The sequence below is a fragment of the Homarus americanus genome, unplaced genomic scaffold, assembly GCF_018991925.1.
Source record: "Homarus americanus isolate GMGI-L3 unplaced genomic scaffold, GMGI_Hamer_2.0 scaffold52806, whole genome shotgun sequence".
NCBI classification, from domain to species: domain Eukaryota; kingdom Metazoa; phylum Arthropoda; class Malacostraca; order Decapoda; family Nephropidae; genus Homarus; species Homarus americanus.
In genome coordinates this window covers 5520749-5544949 of record NW_024720773.1, presented here as the reverse complement: position 1 = coordinate 5544949, position 24201 = coordinate 5520749, and the positions used below count along the sequence as shown (strand labels likewise).

At 40.8% G+C, this 24201-nt stretch overlaps 1 protein-coding gene across 1 annotated transcript in view; it reads right to left on the bottom strand.

Annotated features, from left to right (window-relative positions):
- LOC121860929 (tryptophan 2,3-dioxygenase-like) overlaps positions 1 to 23936 on the bottom strand; it is a 41720-nt gene extending 17784 nt beyond the window's left edge. The window contains 1 exon segment of the mRNA XM_042358307.1: positions 23652 to 23936. Within this exon segment, the coding sequence (XP_042214241.1) occupies positions 23652 to 23680 (29 nt within the window). The 5' untranslated portion in view covers positions 23681 to 23936.
- Positions 23937 to 24201: the final 265 nt, after the last annotated feature.

The following is a 24201-nucleotide window of genomic DNA, read 5'->3' as shown; positions in this document are numbered from 1 at the left end:
AACTCAAGGGGCCACAAATCAACCAGGGCCTCTCATGTCACGGCCCCACCTGATGACTTCTCCAGAAGATACAACTTATAGTCTCTGAAAAAGTCCAGACCTGACCCTACATTAGCGAGGGCAAATGTAAGGAGACCCTTCGCCGCCCCCCCCATCAGCTCAACCTGAGGGCTCGCCTCCCAATATATAGGACATCCTAGTCCTCCCTCGGCAGAGAGAGAGACCAGAGAGAGACAGAGAGCCAGAGAGGGACAGAGAGAGTGTGTCTTGTAACCAAGAAGGACCAGCTACCACGTCCCGAGTCCTGCTCGAGTGAAGTCAGGGGCCGGAGGCAAGCCGCCTCCGGTCGCCTCCAGTCGCCTCCGGTCAGGACCGAGACTTCCCTCCGGCGCCAGCTAAGCAGTCTCCCATAGAGACAACCCAGGACCACCTGCTAGGCCTCCCCTAGGTCACGTGAGTGTTTGTCAGAGCTTTCCATGGGATGAGTTACTTACGTGGGAAGTGTATTCATTTCATGTTCGTGTCCGAGAATCAGAGTGTCTAGTAACATAATATGATGTCCTAGTAACGTAAATATAATATCCTAGTAACTTCAATAGAAGGTGTTATTAATGTGTCCATGTCATGTTCGTAATTAATAAAGAGTTGTAACGAAGCGGTGTTTGAGAAGTCGCCCTTAAGACGTAATAGATGTGTATTGACGTATAAGATACGAGAAGTGTAAATAACTATCACTGCCACGCTACCAAAAAAATTCCTCTCTTTTACTCTCCTACTAAAATATTCTACCTATATATATATAAATATTCTTCATGCAAGATCCGTCTCATTACAATGGTAACTTGTCTCATTACAATGGTGGCAGCGAACTATATACGTTAATCCACGCCTTCCTCGCTTAGTTATTACAATCCACTAGTACTGACACCATCATCCACTAGTACTGACACCATTAACCAATAGTACTGACACCATCATCCACTAGTACTGACACCATCATCCACTAGTACTGACACCATCACCCACTAGTACTGACACGATCAACCACTAGTACTGACATCATCATCCACTAGTACTGACACCATCAACCACTAGTACTGACACGATCAACCACTAGTACTGACACCATCATCCACTAGTATTGACACCATTAACCACTAGTACTGACACCATCAACCACTAGTACTGACACCATCATCCACTAGTACTGACACCATCATCCACTAGTACTGACATCATCATCCACTAGTACTGACATCATCAACCACGAGTACTGACATCATCATCCACTAGTACTGACACCATTAACCACTAGTACTGACACGATCAACCACTAGTACTGACACCATCAACCACTAGTACTGACACCATTAACCACTAGTACTGACACCATCAACCACGAGTACTGACACCATCATCCACTAGTACTGACACCATCATCCACTAGTACTGACACCATCAACCACTAGTACTGACACCATCAACCACTAGTACTGACACCATCATCCACTAGTACTGACACCATTAACCACTAGTACTGACACGATCAACCACTAGTACTGACACCATCATCCACTAGTACTGACACCATCATCCACTAGTACTGACACCATCAACCACTAGTACTGACACCATTAACCACTAGTATTGACACCATCAACCACTAGTACTGACACCATTAACCACTAGTACTGACACGATCAACCACTAGTACTGACACCATCATCCACTAGTACTGACACCATCATCCACTAGTACTGACACCATCATCCACTAGTACTGACACCATCAACCACTAGTACTGACACCATTAACCACTAGTATTGACACCATCAACCACTAGTACTGACACCATCATCCACTAGTACTGACACCATTAACCACTAGTACTGACACCATCAACCACGAGTACTGACATCATCATCCACTAGTACTGACACACCAACCACTAGTACTGACACCATCAACCACTAGTACCCACCATTAACCACTAGTACTGACACCATCATCCACTAGTACTGACACAAATAACCACTAGTACCGACACGATCAACCACAGTACTGACACCATCAACCACTAGTACTGACATCATCATCCACTAGTACTGACACGATCAACCACTAGTACTGACACCATTAACCACTAGTATTGACACCATCAACCACTAGTACTGACACCGTTAACCACTAGTACTGACACGATCAACCACTAGTACTGAACCACTCAGTACTGACACCATCATCCACCTGACACCATCAACCACTAGTACTGACACCATTAACCACTAGTATTGACACATCAACCACTAGTACTGACACCATTAACCACTAGTACCACGATCAACCACTAGTACTGACCATCATCCACTAGTACTGACACCATTAACCACTAGTACTGACACGATCAACCACTAGTACTGACACGATCAACCACTAGTACTGACACCATCATCCACTAGTACTGACACCATCATCCACTAGTAGTGATACCATCATCCACTAGTACTGACACCATCAACTACTAGTACTGACACCATTAACCACTAGTACTGACACGATCAACCACTAGTACTGACACCATCATCCACTAGTACTGACACCATTAACCACTAGTACTGACACGATCAACCACTAGTACTGACACCATCAACCACTAGTACCGACATCATTAACCACAAGTACTGACACCATCAACCACTAGTACTGACACCATCAACTACTAGTACTGACACCATCAACCACTAGTACTGACACCATCATCCACTAGTACTGACACCATCAATTATTAGTACTGACATCATCATCCACTAGTACTGAAACCATCATCCACTAGTACTGACACCATCATCCACTAGTACTGACACCATCAACCATTAGTACTGACATCATCATCCACTCGTACTGACACCATCAACCACTAGTACTGACACCATCATCCACTAGTACTGACACCATTAACCACTAGTGCTGATATCATCAACCACTAGTACTGACACCATTAACCACTATTACTGACACCATCAATCATTAGTACTGACATCATCATCCACTAGTACTGACACCATCACCCACTAGTACTAACACCATCATCCACTAGTACTGACACCATCATCCACTAGTACTGACACCATTAACCACTAGTACTGATATCATCAACCACTAGTACTGACACCATTAACCACTAGTACTGACACCATCAACCACTAGTACTGACACGATCTACCACTAGTACTGACACCATCAACCACAAGTAGTGACAAGATCAACCACTAGTACTGACACCATCAACCACCAGTTGACCACGTGACACCACAGCTATGAAAGTGAGTTTGAATGGACCAGCTTCACCAGGACACAGGTCGTGTTAGCTTTCATTCACCAGACGAGCCCAGAGGCCAAGAGAGACGGCGTGGTGACCTCTTAATTAATAGTAGGGTTCGGGAGTTATAAAGAGTCAACGCCCCGCGCCCCATCCCGCCCCGCCCCGCCACATCCCAGCCCCACTGACACCGTCGAGTAATGTCTGAATGTCGATATATGACTCCAGACTTAATGAGAAAATAAAGGAAAAAAAGGATGCCAGATAACGCCCCCCTCCCACCGCCTACACATTCTTGGTCATCTACCCGTCTGGCTCCCCTCTCTCCCTGACCACCAGCCATTGGGTTCTTTTCTCTCCGTTTCATCTCGTTCTCTCGCACTCTCTCTCCTCACATCACCCGCACCCCTTCCTCTGCCAGACTACTAAGACGACACTGACCTCTCAAACGTCCTACTAAAGGGCTTCCACAGCTCAGAAAATGTTTACCCTGAAAGAACTACTCGAATTACCCTTAATATATATATATAACATACAATATATAAATCTCAAAGGTATATATAATATATAAAAAGTCCTCATTGAAAGGATAACACTTGAAAAAAAGAATGCATTATTAATACTGTGAAAGTGTTTATCGAGTTTACTAGCTAAAGCTAAGGCTTCAAGGGGTTACTGTATATTGTATCGTTATGTAAGCGACAGCTACTATAGTAATCATGTTTATATATTGATGCTTTCAGTATTCCATGGAGCTTTAGTTCTGTTCAGATATCTAGGCTAGGAAATCAGATACCATAGCCCTTATTTGTAGAAAAAGTGGGGAAAATTTTACAATAATTGTTCCTGGTCTAGATAAATGACTGTTTCCAGGGAATTTTGAAGACAACAAGGCTAGTTGAAACTTATTTCTTTGAAAATAAAAATAAAAATTCTGTAGATTGTACTTAAAAATGAAAATTAAAAGCCCAACCTCCAAGGACCAGGGATCAGAAACTCGCGCACTCTGCTACCAACAAACCACTAATGTATATAGAGGCATGCTAGAGATGTTTTCTCAAAGATACCTATCAATGAAAATGACTCAGAACATTACAGACAGCCCCACTAAGAACATAAGAATGGAGGAAACTGCAGCGGGCCTATTGGCCCATACTGGACAGCCCCGTTTACACCCAACCCCTATCACTCATATATCTATCCAACCAATATTTGAAGCTACCCAGCGTGTTCGAGTTAATGATTAAGTTCGGTAACTTGTTCCACTCATCCACTACTCTATTTCCAAACCAATATTTACCTATCTCACACCTTAATCTAAATTTGTCTTGTTTGAAACTATTGCGACGAATTCGCTCCTGGTTGGATAGTTTGAGTACCTTTGTTATATCACATTTGTTTAACCCTGACTTCCATTTATACACCTTGATCATCGAGGGAGCGCAAATTAAGATGCTTTAATCTGTCTCTGTACTCAAGGTTCCTAATGCCCGGGATTAGTCTTGTTATTCTCCTCTGAATGCTTTCTAGGGATTCTATATCCATTCTGTAGTGTGGTGACCAATAGTGAACTGCATAATCCAAGTTAGGTCTCACAAGCGCAAGATATAGTTTTGGGATAACCTCACTAGCCATGTAACTAACATTCCTTCGTATGAACCCAAGTATTTTGTTAGCCTTGTTTCAAGCAGACACATTATTTACTTGGATTAAGATTCTTACTTATCATTATTCCTAAAACTTTTTCACAGTCGGATTTCTCTATAACAACGGTGTTCATCTGATATCTGGTTTCTCTGTTTACATCTCCTAGGCTAAGTACTTTATATATGTCCACATTAAATTTCATCTGCCATGTTTCAGACCATGCGAAAAAAAAATTTAAGCTCTTCCTGTAGTGTCGTCAGCAAATTTACTTATGTTGCTTTCTCCGCCGATATCTACCTGTATGTCGTTTATGTATATAATAAATAGTAATGGTCCAAGTACTGGGCCTTGGGGTACTTCACTAGTGATGTTACCCCAGTCGGATTTAGTTCCGTTCATGCTTACTCGCTGTTTCCTGTACTGTAACCACGTCCTAATCCATTTTAGAATATCTCCTCCAATTTCACAAGCCTCCACTTTCCGTATTAGTCTTTCGTGTGGGACTCTGTTAAAGGCTTTGCTAAAGTCAAGGTATACCACATCACAATCGTGTCCGTCATCTACTGATTCGAAAACAGTTGAAAAGAATGTTAATAGATTTGTCAGACAAGAACGCCCACTTGGGAAGCCATGCTGGGAATCATTGATCACCTTGTGCTTCTCGAGGTGATTTCGAATAAAGTTTGAAATTATTGCTTCCAGCAATTTGCCTACAATTGATGGTAAACTGATTGGACGTAGTTAGAGGATAGTGATCTATCTCCTTTCTTGAAAATCGGTTTCACATTTGCTATCCTCCAGAATAGCATAATAAACCCTAGCACTATAATTTGTAATAACATATTATTATTTGAGATAGAGAGTGTGTCCCGAACACCTGACCTAACTCGACCACTACACCCAATTTAGAATGGAATGAACTGACAGATATTTTACAAATTAAAATTGAGGGCAGTACACTCACTGCACGTCGCGCAACTCTTTACTTGCTTGACAGTTCTCAGTATTGCTTCAGATATAACAATGGTATGTGACTGTGTTGCTAATTTTCATGTTATAGCCTATACTGTATGCATGAGACCACACATGGTTTCATTTTTAGGCAGTCTCTCTGTGATGTTTTAGTTAAATTTAATTTACTAAAGAGTCTTTCGACCTCTGCATTTGATAAAAGGCAGAGACAAGATGCGATAAATCATAGTTCTTAAATTAGGAGAGTAATTAGTAATTCAAGCTGTATTCGTTTTGCTAGAAACCTTTTTTCCACTACTCCAGACAGGACATCTGCTTTGATAAATCATCAATCGCAAAACAACCCTTCCATTCATCAATCTAATTTTTGTTTGTCTAGAAATTTAGTCAGGTGAGGTAAAGCACTGATGACACCTGCCAGTGATCTAGGTCTGAGTTCGGAAGGATTTTCAGGATCTATATATGAAATAATTTAAAAGGGAGCCATTAAATTGAAATCTTTCTTCAATCTGCAAGACATATTCAATGAGAAAGGCCAGGCAGGAATTATAGAACTTATCAATCTCTCCTGTATTGGCTTGCGTCTTCATAGTCTCAGTTGCAGATACACCAAGATAAATATCATGAATAATACCCAGGTTATTCTTGGCAGTGTTGGAAGCAGGACGTAGCTCACTAATACTGGCAGACTCCACCGCCTCCCTCCGCCCCACTGCCTCCACAGCCCATTGAACCCGCCTGGATAGATTATCTAATACTTTGGAAGGGACTCTCGGCCCTAATTACCCAAGAATTTACATCCATTACCATAAACTCTACCCTAACAAGGTCCTCATTACCCTTAAATGGTGGAAGCACTGTGACCAACGACTTCATCGTCCTCCTCTCAAGATACCAAAGTGTCCACCATTGCCTCACCGACGTCCCACAGTTCCAGTGCTTCCGACTGCTACTTCTACTGTTGTAATCCTCTCGTGTTTGTATTACTCCTAATATAAGTCAACACTGAGTTTAGCTCTTGTCCTACTGTTCTTGTCCAGGTGTTACTTACACTAGTGCCGACTGATAGACCACTAAATGATTAGTATCACAATAAAAAAATTATCATGAAATTAACCTACTAAAGTACGGAATTAAGGGACACTTGAAATGTAAGATAGATGTAAGAAAACTGGCACCCTCTGAACTAATAAATGGCTGGCTTGATTCTGGAGCACTGCTAGTCTACCCAGTAAATTTGGCACTAATTTTTCAATTAAAGATTTGAAGGCGGTGCTGCAGTGCCGACCAAGCTCTCGCCTTACTCTCCCAGTTCCTGAAGGGTAGCCATGCCTAGCACCCTATGAGACCCACTTTCAATTTCACCTGCTAAGGGGCGACCGTTTCCAAACACAACGATTCATAATCTATCTTTTACTTATAGTCATAATTATCATCTGGTACTTACATGTACAGTTTGCTTCTTGTCCTGGGTAAATGAGTTAGAAAGAGCTGGTTAACAAAATACTCGCATACGGCTCCAAATAAATGAACCTAACCGGTTAACTTCAGCTAAAGCAAAAAAATTTTGTCCAAGAATAGTATCAAAGACTCGACTGATAGCTACATACATTCATAACACTATTCGCTTACAGAATCTCGGGGAATAATATGTACCTGTACTGTACGTTAATTTTTGTCCCCTAGCTAAGTGAAGATCTAAAATTAAGATGATCTGAAGTGTAGTTTCTAATGCTATTTTGGGATGTAATTCTTGTGCTTCAGCTTAAGAGAGCCAGTTAGGTGCATTCTTGCATCTTCAGTTACGAGAAATATTTATCGTATGAACTTCTGAGACTCCAGCTCATGCACTGCTGAACTCACACAGGTGAAGCCCCAACCCGTAGCTGGCGGCCAGCGGAAGCGTAGCAACAACCTTCTCACCACACACTGCTGCAGGAGCCAGGAACGCTAATCCTTACTTGATGTTTTATAACTTCTCAGTTTGTGTGGACTCCATTCACAGCCGCTATTACTCAAGTGACATAAGGTATTTGAGCGTCATAAATGATATTTTGGCATGTTTCATTCTCAATTGTGCTTTTTTGTGTACAGAATTTGGTTGATCATTAAACGGATGTGCAGGGTTTTCTCTGAATTAATGATTATCATTAATATAATCTTTAGTAGCATAAGACTTTTCCCACTAATTATTATTATTATTATTATTATTACTGGCGGACATATTTTTTATCGCATTTTGTTTTGTTTTTCTCGTCTAAGTGATCGTTCTTGGAAATGGGCTGCGGTCGTGTGAGCCTTGCAGACACCCATTGTCGTCCCTATTTCTACCGGCCGGGGCAGCGTGTGTGTAAGGTCTGAGGACATCGACAGTTCTCCCCATTGTCTCGTGTGCACTGTCCAGTTAGCTCTAGTTGTTGGTAAGTAATTCGACTACTCATGTTATGTGTTTGGGGGCAATATAGTTTTAGTTGCTGAAACAATTCCAAAATTCAGTGACAAAAAAAAGTCCTGCCTAATTAATAAGACCCTCACTACCTCTATGGGCTATCTTGACACCTAACCTAACCTAACCTCGCCACACACACACACACACACTAATAATGATTTGTGGTGAAGAAATGTCATCGAATGTTCATGATTTTCTTCCCGTCAAAATATTCCAATGTTAACTTGACTTATTGTGACCATAAGGTGACTCAAATAACCTGCTGGCATTGTGACTTTATCCATGTAAGGCGACTCACACAATTCATAATGCATATCATTAACAGTCGTACACATCAATTTCTTTACGAAAGGGTTTCTGAAATGTGTAAAAATAGAAAGAAATGTGTTTGTTTACTTTCAGAATATATGTTTATTTTATCTGTATTTGCCAAACTTCAATAAAGAGTAAACTGCTGAGAGCGTCATGCCACTCACAGATCCTTCAGGCAGACAGATGGCCAGACAGACAGACAGACCCGTGTATGGCTTCAGAGTGGGGCAATGTGTGGCATGTTGTCTGCCTGATGGAAAGATGATTACACTGTGACCTTCAGAGTTAGCGGTTACAGTATAATCTACGGCGCTTTCGTGCGAATTCACTTTAAGAAAATTACCAACACAAGACAGTTACGTTCGTCTTAATTCACAGCGTAGCAAATTCGGTGGCGGAGCGAGGAGAAAATAGTCAAGTATCATTAAGAAGCAACAAATAGACTGTGACCTTCACCACTTTGCCGATGTGAATAAAATATTATCACAAACAGACCACTGAGTGATATATACTTGAATCCGGCAGCGCTCAGTGATTCGTTCTCCCTAAAATCAGGGACACTTCAGTAATGTGTTGTTTTATTTAACATGTCATGCGGATTTACATTCTGCAAATTCTGTAAGACTCCCACAAGAAACAAACAGTTCTTAAACCGTTTACCCGGGAGATGTCAACATTACAACCAAGAGACACTAATATCAATCGTGTCAGCTGTGGACCATTAAGGCAACTCTTACACAACGTACAAAAACTTATCTCAGTTAGGGAGACATTAGCCATTTTTTCCAACACTCGGGTTAAGACGGGTATTTGGTATAGCCCTTATACGGTCACATGGTCAACATATCACTGTCCTACTAGAACAGTGGGGGAAGATTTATGTTGCCAAATGACTACAACCAACCCAATTAAATCCTTAAATATATATCTATAGGTAGTTTCATAATAACATATTATTTTACTTGAAAATAAGGAAAGTAAAATATACATCCATGATGACACAGAAACTGCGTCCAAACAATTTTTAAGAGAATATAGTGAACTGTATTTGCTAAGCATGTTCATCATTATAGAGTCAGCAACTATGGTCACTGCAAGTTATTTCACTCTGACAAGTTCTCTGTTGTTTTCTAAGTTTAAAAACACTCTGATCAAAACCAAACTGTATCTTTCCAGGGTCAACCAAGAGCGAGGCGTAGCGAGGAGGGTCCGGGGCCACCAAGTGCGTCAACACTATCACCATGGGGTCAAGTGAAGTGCGCAGTGAAAGTGAGAGGCCAAATCATGAGGAGTCGACACTGAACGGGGGAACATCCTTATTATCATCAGTGACAGCCCTTCTATGCTACCGAGGCTCCTCTCCCTCCTCCCCTGCCGCTATCGCCGAGCTAGAGCAAACTGATGCCATCCGTGTCAAGTTTATCTGGATCCCGTCACATATACTGTAGGAATAACTGCCTGTGACACGCTGCAGAATGAGAAGCATTCGACGAACACTGGGCACACCTGAAACATCGGGGAAGTGCTACACTGCGCTACTATGACGCAGTAACCTGTGATGACAACCGCCACTACAGAGAGTATCAACCTATGACTCGGTCCCAACAGATTGTGTACAAGAGACAGCGCCTATGGGAGTACATTGACAACCCTGAGCCTGGCCGCAACATTTGTAAACTTTGTGGCCAACCCGACTCTCACACCCTCTCTCACTACATCCTCACTTGCCCTATGACCTCCCCCTACAGGTCCCCAGCCGTCACCAACACCTCGTCCCTCCTTGTCTAGATATCCCTCCTCCTAGAGACAGCCTGACACTTGACATTATTAGGGAACTGCAACGCTTTTCCATAAACAGATGAATTGTATCGGATACCCATGGCCCTTCAGGCACTTGCGTCCTTAATGCACGAGTCACGAAGGCAAGCATGAACTCAGCTTGCTTCCCTGCGGGGCGCTGTAAACGCTTTTGCGCTGCGTTGCCCAGGATGCACGGGGGTGCCAAATAAACTAGCCCCCACGCGGGGCAAATCTGAAGAAAAAGTCTGAATCTAACGCTTCAGCAGTTCACGAAAGACTTGAAAGACGAGAAAAAACGTCTTGATGGCGCTCAGAACTTATGTAGAATAACTTATTTATTTATCATTTCACCACTCACCAGCTTACTATATAGCTCGGGCGGTTGGTCTGTTATTTGTTACTATTTAATGAAGCTTATTGTCCAGTGTTAGTTCATGATGAAACCGGAGTACCCGGAGACCTGCAAAGTTTGGTTGTATCACACTGGATAACATCCTTCTAACATCTATCCAGTTTCGGGGATCGAACATCTATCCAGTTTCGGGGATCGAACATCTATCCAGTTTCGGGGATCGAACATCTATCCAGTTTCGGGGATCGGACCCACGACACAATACTAAGAGATAAGCGCGATATCGTTAATTGTACCACCATTTGTAACAGTCTACGCAGAGCCGTCTCGAGGGGGTGGCGAATACCCCAGGACGGCTGCCCTGGGCCTCGCACTTTCAGGGGCCTCGCGCTCTCCTGGTTAGTAATTATACAGTTCAAACACAACACATAAACTAGTGAACGAAGGCTGTGGTGATTGGAACTATTTTAGTGAAAAACTAAATTATCACGAGTCATCCATTGAACACTTGCTCAACTAAACCAAATAGATGGAAGTGAAAAGAAGGCTGTGTTCAATGATTACCATATATACACGCATGTTACAAGACTTGAATAAAGAAAAGGAACATTGGCGATCGGTTCTAACACGTATTATAGCAGCTGTGCAGTACCTAGCTAAGGACAATTCTGCTTTGAGTGTTGGAAATTCTAACGATATTGAGGAAGCCGAGTTGCTTTCAGAGCTTCGAGTACTCCGAGAACTCATTCCCAAAGAAATAAAAAAAATGCACTCCAAGTCTTGCAAATTCTAAAATCTCTCAATGGTTCCTTCCCTAATGCAGAAATAATGTACAGGATTTTGTTGACAGTTCCAGTCACAGTGACATCAGGGGAGAGGAGTTTTTCTAAGCTCAAATTGATAAAAAACTATCTAACGACAACTATGTTTTAAGAGAAGTTGAGTGACCGGGCAGCAACTCTGTGTTATCAGGAACTGATAGAAGAGTTTACTGTAAAGAAAGCAAGGAAGGTTAATTTTCCCAAGTAGGCTGTTTCTGCTACTTTCCAAATGTTTTATGTGATGCACTAGTAGAGTAAATTAGTTTTTAGTTATTATTTATGTTGCCATGAAACTTTTCATTACATTCAGACTATTTTATAACATTTATCTTGTTTATGCCTGCGATAATAACACCAGTTCTTAAATGTTGTTTTTCTTGTGTATTTCCGAATCTCATTTTTAAGTATTTTCATAACTTCTAGAAGTTATTCCGTACGGTCTACGGGTCGCAGATTTCTTTCACTTTATTTCCATATTTTGTGTTGCCATACCGTAAAATTACTACCTGTAATCCATTAGTTTAATTTAGTAATTATTAAAATAAACCGAGAAATTTAATTTCATGACCGCATGCATGATATATATATATATATATATATATATATATATATATATATATATATATATATATATATATATATATATATATATATATATATATATATATATATATATATATATATATATATATATATCTTTTTTATTATTATTATTATTGCTCTCTCTCTACATTAGACAAGGAACTTAAGTTCTCGGGCTATTGTGAGAAGGTGTATCAAGCAACGAAACTAGTATATCTTATAAAAAGGTCGTTTAGATATCTGGATGGTTTGTCGCTCATCACAATCTTCAAGATTGAGGTGCTTCCCCGCCTGGAGTATTTTCACCCCGTCTGGTCCCCGAGGTATGCTAGAGACTGTCAATTGAATGAAAATGTCCAAAGGAGGGCCACCAGACTGGTGCCTGCTCTACGGAACCTCAGCTACCCAGAGAGATTGGAACGCTTGCAACTACTCTGTCGAATGTACAATCAAAGACAAAAGTCGTGTCGCGGTTTTGTCCCAAGATTAAATATAATTCGTGAAACATTTTGAGAGCCCCCTACCACAAGGCAGAGCGCACCAAAAGTTTAGCCCTTTGGCATATGTTTTCATAAATTTCACGACACGACTTTTGTCTTTCATTGTACATACCTGGAACTGGTGGATGCCCGTCCAACAAGGGGTCACAGCTCAAGGTTGAAGAAGCGGCAAGTACAGAAAACAGTAAGGGCAAACTTTTTCGGAGTGAGAGTTGTGAATTCTTGGAACACTCTACCAGTGTTGTGACGACACCGAGTGTGGCCTCTTTCAAGGCCAGACTTGACCAACACTGGAGCTGGTTCACATACATTCAGGGGCCAGTACATGCCAACAATGCGTAACAGACTTGACCGACCGCCCAAGCGGTTAACGAGCCGATCAGTGGCGAAGAGGATAAAAGAAAAAGTGAAAAGTAAGACTCATAATTTATCCACTATATGCTGGAGGTTAGGAAAATTTATACTAGTAGATCACATTTGAATAACCATGGAAAAATTAGATCCAGTCACACGAAAGTCTGGCCACCCCGGCTCTCAGTCTAGACTTTGTTCTAGTCCTCCTGGACTAAATAGGGACCTTAAAGAGCATCTTCAAAAATCAGAGGGCTTCCAGGTCCTTCAAGGCCGACCTTAAGATTCTTATAAGTCGGGAAAGAGACGCAGTGTGGTTAAACGGCACCTGAGAGGCACAGAGAGTTTCAATTAATATACCGTATGGCAATTTGAGAACCTATGACGATCCTTATGTCTGCCAGAACACACGGGACTCCCAGGACATGCTTCAGATAAGATAACTAACAGTTATGGCGAGGCATGAGCAACAATGGTGACCAGGAGGGCCATGTGCAAACCACAGGAGCGGTGTGTGGTGTGGCGGTGGTCTGGGCCGTGGTCGTGGGGTGGTCCGGCAGCGGTCTGGTGGCGGTGATGGGGTTGGGAAGTGGAAGGGTCAGATTCCTGAGGGATGGTGTGTCGCAGGTTACACTCCTTGCCTTACAATAAATTCATGTTGTAGGAGGCGCCGGCGGTGAACTATCCATTGCCGGGTTCTTCAAACCGTCATACGGCCGGACATGGCAACGCGAGTTTATTCAATGTTTAGTTATAGACTACAGCAATGTGTGGGCATAATGGTCCTCCACTCCTTGTCTGATAGGCTTAGAAAGTGCAGATCAATGACCATTTTTTTGTGTTTCAAGTCGAGTTTACTTTAATTTCTCGATGAAAACATTAGGTTCTCCTGATCGTGTTTGAACGCCCTAAAGGCGAATCATTTACCTGATATATCCAAAAGAAAGTCGTTTGATTGACCTATTTTATTGTACAGTCATCACACGTGTACAATAAAATACAGTATGAGTAAAAACAACATATGGTATAATATAGTACACATTATAGAACAAAGAGTCAAGACATTTCCACTGTGGTGTTGAGCCGCAGACCAAGCACAGGTGTTGGCCTCCACCACACCGGTTGAGAAACATTAACAACATGAGACGGTCCGCTCTTATGACATACCATTATATATCACATTTCTCTTGGTCTCGGGTGGCTGCAGAACAATAGTCTTATCAAGATCTACTATACTTCAACACATAAACACGATTTTATTCATACTAAAGTCCTTGAGAGTATATCGTATAACCTTTCGGAGAGTCGGGGTGGCCTTATTTAATTCTGTTATATATACTGTACATGACGGTATAAATCATCTCTTAAAAATATATATTGTCTAAGTATTAATATTTTTTTGTAATACCTTCTTTATATTCCTGCTTTTATTATACCACCAAAACCCTTTATGGAAAACTGTCATGTAGATAGATAGAAATTATCATTGCAATAAATATATTTGCCGACTAGACATGATACTGACAGCTCTGTCCTCTTGTTCCACCTTAATACAACCCATGTTGTACTGCTTCCCTCCCTTATTATATTAATGTATATCAACTCCACTGTAAAATGCACTGTATATACTAATAATATAAATGTAAAAACAAAAAATAAAATAAATAAATAAGTGATAACTGTGGTAACATTCTGATATGTTCTTATTACCACCATGTTAAGTGTACTATTCCAGATGATACTAAATGTTACATAATACTTCCTTGAGATAAATGTACAGTATATATCAGGTGCCTTCAAGAGAGCTCAGGCTCTCAACTGCCTCAGCCATGTTAATATCGTTATTATTGGTAGAAGCACATGGCATCAAAGGTAATATTCTTAAATGGATTAGAGAGTGGTTACAGGACAGGAAACAGAGAGTGAGCATTAAAGGCACTAAGTCCCATTGGAGCAACGTCACAAGTGGACTTCCCCAAGGCTCAGTACTTGGACCATTATTATTTATCATATACATAAACGACATAGATATCGGCATAGACAGCAACATAAGTAAATTTGCTGATGACACTAAAATAGGACGTGTTGTTAAATCTGATGAGGACTCAGCAAAACTACAGGAAGATCTAAACAAATTTTTCGAATGGTCTGAAAAATGACAGATGAAATTCAACGTGGACAAATGTAAAGTACTCAGTATAGGAGATGTAAACAGAGAAACCAGATACCAGATGAACAACGATGCCATAGAGAAATCCGACGGCGAGAGAGATTTAGGAGTAATGATAAGTAGGCAAAATGTAGGCCTAAAGCATTCTTATGACATATAATATGTCATAAGAATGCTTTTGGCCTACATTTTGCAATTATATAACTGATGGACTGTACTGATTTACCTTATACTGTACAGCTCAGCTCAACTACAGCCACTTGAACTGAATGATTGAGATTGACTGATTGTAATATTACTCCTAGAGTTAAAAAATTACTCACATGTTCTCTCTAAACATACCTCACTTAGCAAGTAGAAAAACCCACAATGGCACTGTGGCAGGCGAAATATTTCTTCTGGGTAGTTTCGGCGACAAATTCGACAATTGCTGTCAGTCTGTCACCCTCCTCAGTGGAAATACAGAGTGGTAATGTTCATCACCGACAAGGCAGTTTGTTTATATACACCGTGATGTGACCCCACCCCGCATATCTGCACCCTCCCAATTCCTGCCCTCCGGGCCTCACCTCACCTCAACTCACCCATGCCTGCATCTGGCGTGCGGCGCGCCCATTGCCTGAGTCACTTGACTCACTTCCTGGTTTTGGGAATGTTTTTGGAATTACAATTTTGAGAATAAAAAGTGCGGGGGGCCAACCCAGGGGCCAGCCCAAAATCTGGGGGGCCATAGCCCCCCCCCCGTAGAATCGCCCCTGGGTGTTAATGGGCGTCTTGACAAATATTGCAGGTCAAAATCAGTCCCATTCATTTACATCTGGGACAACTTCCACAGTAGAAGGGACCTTTATGTTAGGGATGGGGTGTATTTATCCAGGAATGGGGTGGTAACCCTGGCTGGCTCTCTCGAGAGGGCAGTTCAAAAGATGCCAAAGTCTTTAAACTACTAGGGGAACATGTGAGCACGGGGTTCGAGGAGACTGCGGTGGGCACAAGGAGACAAATGAAAGGATACATAGAAATCAAGGTAGGAATGATGATAAAGTTAAATAAGGCAGAGTTAAAACCTAAACGTGACAGTGTGAGGAGTCAAATCATGACTAACTTTAATGTCTACTACACAAACAGTAGAAGTATGAGAAATAAAATGGATGAAATCAGGGGGTTGGTATGTACCGAAAAAATCAATATAATAGCATTCACAGAAACATGGATAAACTTATTCATGTGAGTTACCTGTAAAATACCAAATTAAAGGTTATAAATTATTTCATACCGATAGACAGATTAGGAAAGGAGGCGGAGTAGCAATCTATGTCAGGAATAATCTGAAATGTGAAATAAATAAGGAAATAAAAACTGAACTGAATGCATTAACAATTTGGATAGATTTAACCAATGGTAGGGAAAAATTAATCACAGGAGTAATATATAGACCTCCTAATCTCGATAGGATTGAGGGGCAACTTATTTGGGATGAAATGCGCAGGCCATTCAGACGTAGCAAAGTCTGTACTTTGTGTGGCCTTAACTATAGTCAAATAAGGTTGGACTGACCTTATGGGTAACTCAACATCTGAGGATTTTCTTGAAACAGTTGAGGACTGTTTCTTAAGTCAACATATAGCCGAACCCACCCGGGGCAATAATATACTAGATTTAGTTCTGTCAAACAGAGAAAACCTCATTAGAAATGTGGACGTAGGGAACGAACTAGCTAATAGTGATCACAAAGAAGTGAGATTCAAAGTAGAACTTAATGTCAGTCGCAAGGATAATTCCATTAAAGTCCCAGGTTTCAGAAGAGTAAACTTTGATAGTTTGAAAAGGCAGCAGAGAGAAGGGATTTCACGTTTGGGGGTTAACTACAGTATATGACCTCACGTGAGGTGACCTCACACAATGTACCCACAGAGGGCAACTTCACAACGATAACCTCCCAAAATATGACCGCTGGGGGTGAACTGACCACGAGATATGAGGTTGACGAGTTACATAACAATTTAAATAATGAGTTACTTAATGCACAAAGGCAGAACATACCATACAGAAAACTCAGATCAAATAACAATGACCCCAAATAGATAAATAATTATTTAAAGAATATTATTGGACAAAGGAAGGCTATAGGTAGGAGAATAAATCCTGGTGAAGTTTACCTCCGAGATTATTATAAGGTATTGGCCGGTAGGGTTAAGACCGAGATAAGAAAAGCAAACAGGGATAATGAACTGAAGGTAGCAATGTAGCACCTCGATTATGTGGTTCAGTTCTGGCGCCCTTATTATAGAATGGATATCAATTCACTGGAGTCGGTGCAGCGAAGAATGACGAAAATGATTCCGGGACTTAGAAACCTTCCATATCAAGATAGGTTAAAGAAACTAAACTTGCATTCTCTAGAAAGACGAAGAGTGCGGGGAGATATGATAGAAGTATTTAAGTGGGTGAAAGGAATAAATAAAGGGGATATAGATAAAGTTCTTATAATATCCGAGCAGGATAGGACTCGTAGCAACGGATTTAAGTTGGATAAGTTTAGGTTTAAGAGGGAGATAGGAAGAAACTGGTTCACAAATAGGGTGGTGGACGAGTGGAACAAGCTTAGCAACTTTATAGTAAGTGCTGGAACGCTGGAAAGTTTTAAAAGGATGCTAGATAGATTCATGGATGATAGAGAGTGGTAATAACTCTCGACAGGAGCTGCCATGCACAGGCCAACCGGCTTATTGAAGACTCCTTATTTTCTTATGTTCTAAGGGAGGCGAAGTCAAACCCCAAGGGATTCTTCCAAAGGTATCAAACTAAAACACGAGACAAGATTGGACCAATACAGTCATATACCGGCGAGCTAACTGACAACGACGGAGAAATGAGCAATAATCTTAACAGATATTTTTCATCAGTTTTCACAACCGAAAATTTAAACATGATACCCGAGGCTCCGACTCTATACAGAGATAGTGAAGAAAATAAATTAAGCGAAATAGTAGTGACTATAACGATGTTAGTACGCAAATAGACAAACTAAAGCCTAATAAGTCACCAGGTCCCTTTGAGATATTTGCCAGAGCATTAAAGGAATGTAAGGAAGAGCTTAATATGCCCTGAGCCCTGTTAACATGTCCTTAAAAACGGGTGTAGTACCAGAATCCTGGAGGATAGCGAATGTGATACCTATTTCCAAGAAGTGAGATAGATCACTATCCTCTAACTACCGTCCAATTAGTTTAACATCATTTGCAGGCAATTTATTGGAAGCAATAATTTCAAACTCAATTCGAAATCACCTCGAGAAATAAATTGATCGGTGAATCCCAGTATGGCTTCACAAGTGGGCTTTCATGTCTGACAAATCTATTATCATTCTTTTCAACTGTTTTCGAATCAGTGGACGACAGACGCGATTATGATGTGGTTTACCTCGACTTTAGCAAAGCCTTCGACAGGGTCCTCCACGAAAGACTAATACGTAAAGTGGAGGCTCATGGAGTTGGAGGAGATATTCTAAAATCGATTAGGGCGTGGCTACAGGACAAGAAACAGAGGGAGCACTAATGGCACTAAATCCAATTGAGGTAACGTCACTAATGGAGTACCCTAATGCTCAGTACTTGAACCATTACTAGTTACCATATTTACCATAGATATAGGCGTAGACAACAACATAAGTAAATATGCTGACGACACTAAAATAAGGAGTGTAACTAATAAATCTGACTAGGACTCGACAAAACTACACAAATACCTTTAAAAAATCCACAGATGAAATTTGATGTGGACAAATGTAAAGTACATAGCCGAGGAGATGTAAACAGAGAAATCAGATATCAGATGGACAACGTTGATATTGAGAAATCTGACTGTGAGAAAGATTTAGGAGTAATGATAAGTAGGAATCTTAAACCAAGACAACAATGCATATTTGCTCGAAACAAGGCTAACAAAGTACTTGGGTTCATACAAAGGAGTGTTAGTTACAAGACCAGCGAGGTTATCCTAAAACTATATCATGCGCTTGTGAGACATCACTTGGATTATGCAGTTCAGTATTGGTCACCGTACCACAGAATGGATATCGAATCCCAAGAAGGAATTCAGAGGAGAATGACAAGCATAATCCTGGGCATTAGCATCTGAATTTGCACTCCTTCGAGAGACGTAGAGTGAGGGGCGATATGACTGAAGTGTGTAAATGGAAGTCAGGGTTAAACAAAGTGATATAACATATGTGCTTAAATTATATATCCAACCAGGAGCGAACTCGTAGCAATGGTTTTAAATTAGGCAAATTTAGATTTAGGCGCGAGATAGGTAAACACTGTTTTGGAAATAGGATAGTGGATGAGTGGAACAAGTTACTGATCATTAACAGATATATGAGCGCTAGGGATTGGGTGCAAACGGCGCTGCCTAGTATGGGACAATAGGCCCGCTGCAGTTTCCTCCATTCTTATGTAAACTAGTTGACTTAAGTTAAATTCGCCTACTTTAACCCTATGAAGGTTAAGGGGGTCTAAATATTATTCCTATGAATAATTTTACTAACCATTGTTTTATTGTATCTAAGGTATTCTGAATATGTTTTAGTCTTAATTTCCTTGTTGATTCCACACTTCAAATTATCCCTGACATAGACTGCTATCCTGCCTCCTTTACCAATCTGCTTCTCAGTACGAAATTCTTTATATACTTAGTATGGTATTTGACAGGTAACTCACGTGAGTCGAAGTTGATCCACGTTTCGGTGAATACTATTACTTGTGTATCGATTTTTTTTTCAGTACAAACCAAAGCTCTTATTTTACCCACTTAATTTCTCATACTTCTACTGTTCACGTAGTACATTTAAGTTAGTCGTGAACTGAGTCCTCTCTCTGTTGTATTTTGGGTTTAACTTTACCGCCATCCCTAGCACGATTTCTAGGTTTCCCTTCGTTATGTTTACCTGTGTCAACCGCAGTCTCCTGTCGCCACGTTTAGTTGTTGGTCTGTCAGCATAAACGACTACACGTGAATTGTGACTTTTTCTACCGAGACACCATCATTTCTCTAAGTGGCGAAGGACTTAGCATAACATTTTTCTTGGCTCGTGAAACCACTGAAATTTCTCCACTTGTGTCAAAATACGTTATTTTAATGTTCGATGCATACTGTACTATTGGTGAATTTTCTTGTACATATCAGAAAAAATGCGTGTCTAACAATTAAACCAAAAATTATCCTAAAATAGCAAGCAACTTTTCCTATACAGTCAGGAACAAAGGTCGACCTGTCGCCTCCCTTGCTGCTCCACAAACCCCGGGGTTCAGATTCGTAAACCCGAATGATTCAGATTCAAGAATCTGAATCTCGGAGTTCGTGGATTCGTAACCACAAGAATTATTTATTTTTTAGGTCGCTGCGTCATTATAATGTCCACAGTCAAAGCGTCCCACATTGACCTTTACAGAGTGAGTAGTAAGAGCTTACCATGACCAGCTGTTTTCTGCCGACATCAAACATTTTTAGAGCATTTGTCTGTTACATGGACGGTCTGGTGAATGAACTCAGTGGTTTTAACCTTGTCATTCTAGACCCCGCCGTCGACTTTGTAACTACTTTACCCCAAAAAATCGTACCTTTAGTTTAGTATTGGTTTTTTTTATAGTTCACGAATATCATATTTATTTATTCTATTTCGTTGACTGAAATTGAAACTAAAATGGCTCACTAGGCTTTACAGTTTGTTAGTTCCATAAATAAGTTTAATACGAGACGGAGACAACCTCGAATCTTAGATAATTCTACATTAGTGAGAAAATTTCAACCGTAAGTTTAACACCAGTATGACTGAACACAAACAATTCAGTGTCGTGATGAATACAACATTAAAAAAAATTAAGCGACTTACATAAATTACTTGGGCGTTTCTTCTCTACTAAAAATATCATCACGAGTTAGCCCCGAGGAGGTTGCCACACCCACGGGTCAAATTATTGCACCAAGGCTTATTACAGTCTCTTGTGACAGTCTGTTTCGAGAAGTCTTTAACAAGTTGTGTATCTAATTTTAACATCACCCAGCTTCTAGTTTTGTTTGTTAACTATTTAAGGAAATAAACACCCGTACAAAAATATTATAGACATATGAACTCCCCTCTAGAAATAACAATAATCTATACTATATTTTATAAAGTACTTAAAATTCTTGTTTTTACCCAATCTTCGGTAGGTGTACAAAACACTCGCAGTACATTCCATGGTTATTTACAAATCCTTATGATATTTATGATTTCTCGTTTTGTTTAAAATTTTCTACTGTCAAAGAATGGGTGATGTCTATTGGTCATTCTCAAGGTTAGCGCTAGGCCGACGAGGGTGACTCAGCCACTCTGAATTAGGTCAAGCTGGTGTTACTTTCATAGAAACCGCCACCAGTCCACCTCATTTGATAACACTGGGTTGGCGTACTGGTCACCTGAGTGTCTGGGGAGTGGGGTAGGGTCGTCCTAACCAAGAAAATATCTTCGATTCCCCTCCCCATCACATTTTATTATATTTATTTTTTATTAAGTCTAATTTACAAAACTATATTACCAAATATTTACTATAACTGCAAAGTATGTAAAATGTGTATTGAATGCATGCCAATACAAGATTAGCAGTTCGGTGACTGTTTAGGCTCATGGCACACTGTTAAATGTGATCACTGAGAAACTGAAAATAACGTGTCCTAAGTCTACAACTCCTTAATATAGTGTTCTTCCTTCTTTTGTTTTCCTTTTTTTTTGTTGGTGTGATTATGTAGCTACATCTCGTTAACAATGATGTCTGTGTGTTAGTCAGTCAGTCTTGCAGTTGCATCTGACAACTCGCAGTAGAGCTTCTGGCGCTGCAGATAAATTTAATTGGTTGCAGCTCAAGGCGATCATGAACTTTCATCCAACCCCATTCTAATCTTCCGGGTTCAAGGTGATTTCCTCGACTATCCACTGCTGAACTGTGATAGTGTGTGCTGCTGCTCAAGTTGGGGGCAGCCTGATATAGTATTGTCATGATGTAGGTCAGTCACTGTTGTTCACTTTCTTTCCGATATGTAAGATTTTAAGATATTAGTCAGTATTTTCTTTAGAAGCTCTTTCATACAAGACTCATGCCGCTTCTCAGAATGACAATCAACCAAGTCCGTTTCCAAGTCCTGGGTGAGACTCAGTAATTAAGTCTTTTCCCAGAGATGGAAAGATGACTAATTTCCCAGACATTGATACAACTGGGAGTTTCGATGATGATAATAGCATAAAACGCCAAAAATTTGGAAAATCTAATATACTTTAGGAATAGCGGTGTGTCTGTGTGTGTGTGTGCGTGTGTGTCTGTTCTGGGCAGCCGAAACGGCACAATCGTTTTTCATCAAACTTGGTGGAAAAATCCCAAAGAATTCGTAGAGTGGAAGAAACCTGGTCCCATGTCGATGGTTTCTTTAGGAAGGCATTAATTAACCATTTTATTTACGCTGGAAAGAGATGCAAGTCTACGGACTTGGCGCACCCTCATTCGCTGTACGCTGTCAGCCCGACAGCGGTTGCGCGCTAGCCAAGCACGAGCATTCAAACTTTCGCCAGGCACGAAGGGCCTTCGATCACTTGTATACACTATACCCTCGTTAATTCGACAAAAAGGAGCTCTGGGTCACTCGAATTACCGAAAACCCGAATTAACCAAGTACGGAATATTTTGACATTCGACAATCTCCGAATTTTTGTGTTCGATTTCTCTTCAGTTTTTGCACCCTGTCTTTCCTATCACACAGTAATAATAAAGTAAATAATATGGTCATAATTATATTTCACACCGCGAGGTGAGCTGACGAAGCGAGAGAATATGTAGAAATATCTGCAGAGGGCTGGTACAATTACTCTTATATAATCTGGGATGAGGTCCATACTATCGACGAAAATGTCATAGGAAAAAATGTCTTGGAATTGTCTACACCATCGGAATAACATGTTTTTTTTTTTTTTAATTACCAAAGCGATTATAGACCGTAAGAAAAATAATACCCACTTGGCTTTAGAGATCCAATAAGTTATCAAACACTGACTATGGATTGTATAACGATTAGCCTCCACTACTCCAGCTACCTGGGAGTGGTGCACCTTTAAACCGCCAGAGCTATTCATTTAACAAGTAAAAAAACGTTTAAAATACCTTACAGCCTCACTCACAGTCAGTATGAGGAATACTTAAAACGTAAATTATTTGAGTGTAATAGTCTAGTAAATTACTTGGTCTAGAAACGATCACACTATTAATCAAGCTATCTCTTACAGCTGTGACGTCGCGCAGAAATTTTAACCCTTGAGTAATAATTTTAAATGGGGAAAATGTTACTTACCCGTTTTCCCTCGCGTAAGGACAACTCATCTCGTGAACTGTTGTGTTGGTATCAGCTTAAAACACTCCCACAACTGAGTTCTCTTGCCAGCGGTTTGTTTGTAAGCACACTTAAGTATTTATCTTCAAGTTTGAGCACAATATTTGATAAGTGTTCAGGTAGGCATACAGACGAGTGAGGAAGGCGGGTACCCCTTTCTCGGTCACTGCAGGCGGTGGTGGTCGTGGATATAGGGAGGGAGCGAGTCGTGGAGCCGGGTACAATCAACGTGCGCCTTCACCACCGTCTTACTGTCAACTGAGGAAACCTCAACTTCTCAACTCTCCCGACTCCCAACTCTACTCATCTCTCCCCCCACCCCCGCCACCACCTCCCCACCCCTTTAAAGTTTAATGACAATCCTCACTCCAAAGTCACTGCCTATAATAATACTGTACACTGTCCCCAGGTGTGTGTGTGCTATGCTTTGTTTTGTTTTTGTCTTTTCACGGGGATTAGCCCACCTTGACACAGGTCACTGACCCACATCTGGGGGCGAAAATATAATAAT